This window comes from Octopus bimaculoides, chromosome 5 (genome assembly GCF_001194135.2).
Source record: "Octopus bimaculoides isolate UCB-OBI-ISO-001 chromosome 5, ASM119413v2, whole genome shotgun sequence".
In the NCBI taxonomy this organism is placed as follows: Eukaryota; Metazoa; Mollusca; class Cephalopoda; order Octopoda; family Octopodidae; genus Octopus; species Octopus bimaculoides.
The window spans coordinates 109,036,513-109,037,703 of record NC_068985.1 but is presented as its reverse complement, the minus strand read 5'-3'; the positions used below and the strand labels follow the sequence as shown (position 1 = coordinate 109,037,703).

At 33.5% G+C, this 1,191-nt stretch overlaps 1 protein-coding gene across 1 annotated transcript in view; it reads left to right on the top strand.

Annotated features, from left to right (window-relative positions):
- LOC106869767 (S-crystallin 3) overlaps nucleotides 1–1,168 on the top strand; it is a 22,780-nt gene extending 21,612 nt beyond the window's left edge. The window contains exon 5 of the mRNA XM_014915632.2: nucleotides 905–1,168. Within this exon, the coding sequence (XP_014771118.1) occupies nucleotides 905–1,069 (165 nt within the window). The 3' untranslated portion in view covers nucleotides 1,070–1,168. The remainder of the gene's footprint in view (nucleotides 1–904) is intronic.
- The last annotated feature ends 23 nt before the right edge of the window (nucleotides 1,169–1,191 follow it).

The following is a 1,191-nucleotide window of genomic DNA, read 5'->3' as shown; positions in this document are numbered from 1 at the left end:
TGTGTGTGTGTGTGTGTGTGTGTGTGTGTGTGTGTGTGTGTGTGTGTGTGTGTGTGTGTGTGTATATATCGCAAAGAGAGCTTCGTCACGCAATAAATTCGGAAAGCAGAAAGGTGTATTCAAATGGTTTCAGGGTTTAATCAAATCCATGCTGGGTGTCTTAATAGTGGCTTCAAATTTTGGCAAAGGCCAGTAATTTCGGGAAAAGAAGGTAGTCGATCTCAGTACTCAACTGTTACTTATTTTATTGGCCAAGGAATAATGAAAGATAAATTCGACCTCGAGGAATTTGAACTCAGAACATAAAGACAGAAGAAATGACGGTAAGAATGTTGCCAGCGTGCTAACGATTCTCTCAGCTAACTCACCGTCCTTGACTGTGTTAATATTATTGTCTTCGTTATACTAACTGATAAAATTATATATTTGTGTGTGTGTGTGTGTGAGTGTGTCTGATTAGTTTAGTCGATTAAATTAGTCACCGTGAAACTGGTATATATATATATATATATATATATATATATATATATATATATTTATAAAAAAGAAGTTTGAAAACGCCACTATATAAAATAAATTTTAATTTATAATTTTCTCAGAAATATTTGACATGTTTCGATTCTTCAAAAAACGAACCTTATCAATAGATAGATAGATAGATAGATAGATAGATAGATAGATAGATAGATAGATAGATAGATAGATAGATAGATAGAGAGATAGATAGATAGATAGATAGATAGATAGAGAGATAGATAGATAGATAGATAGATAGATAGATAGATAGATAGATAGATACACTATACGCAGTGATAACAGACATATAAACATTATGTGTATTGACGATCATTCTCTTACAAATATGTTTACATTCTCCTTCTGCCTTTTCTATTGTGTCAAACAGATGACCATGGCTGATATGATGTGCTACTGCGCCCTAGAAAACCCAATGATGGAAGACTCCTCTTTCCTGAACAGCTACCCCAAAATAAGGGCTCTTCGAGAACGGGTCATGACACATTCCAAAATGTCCCACTACTTGAAGAAGAGATGCCGTACCGATTTCTAATGGAACACAAAACACAAATGAATACAAATGATATGCAGCCTCAAACAACCTCCTGATTTTCTCACTAGTTAACCGATAAGTTATCAACTAAATAATATATACATGTATATATATATATATAT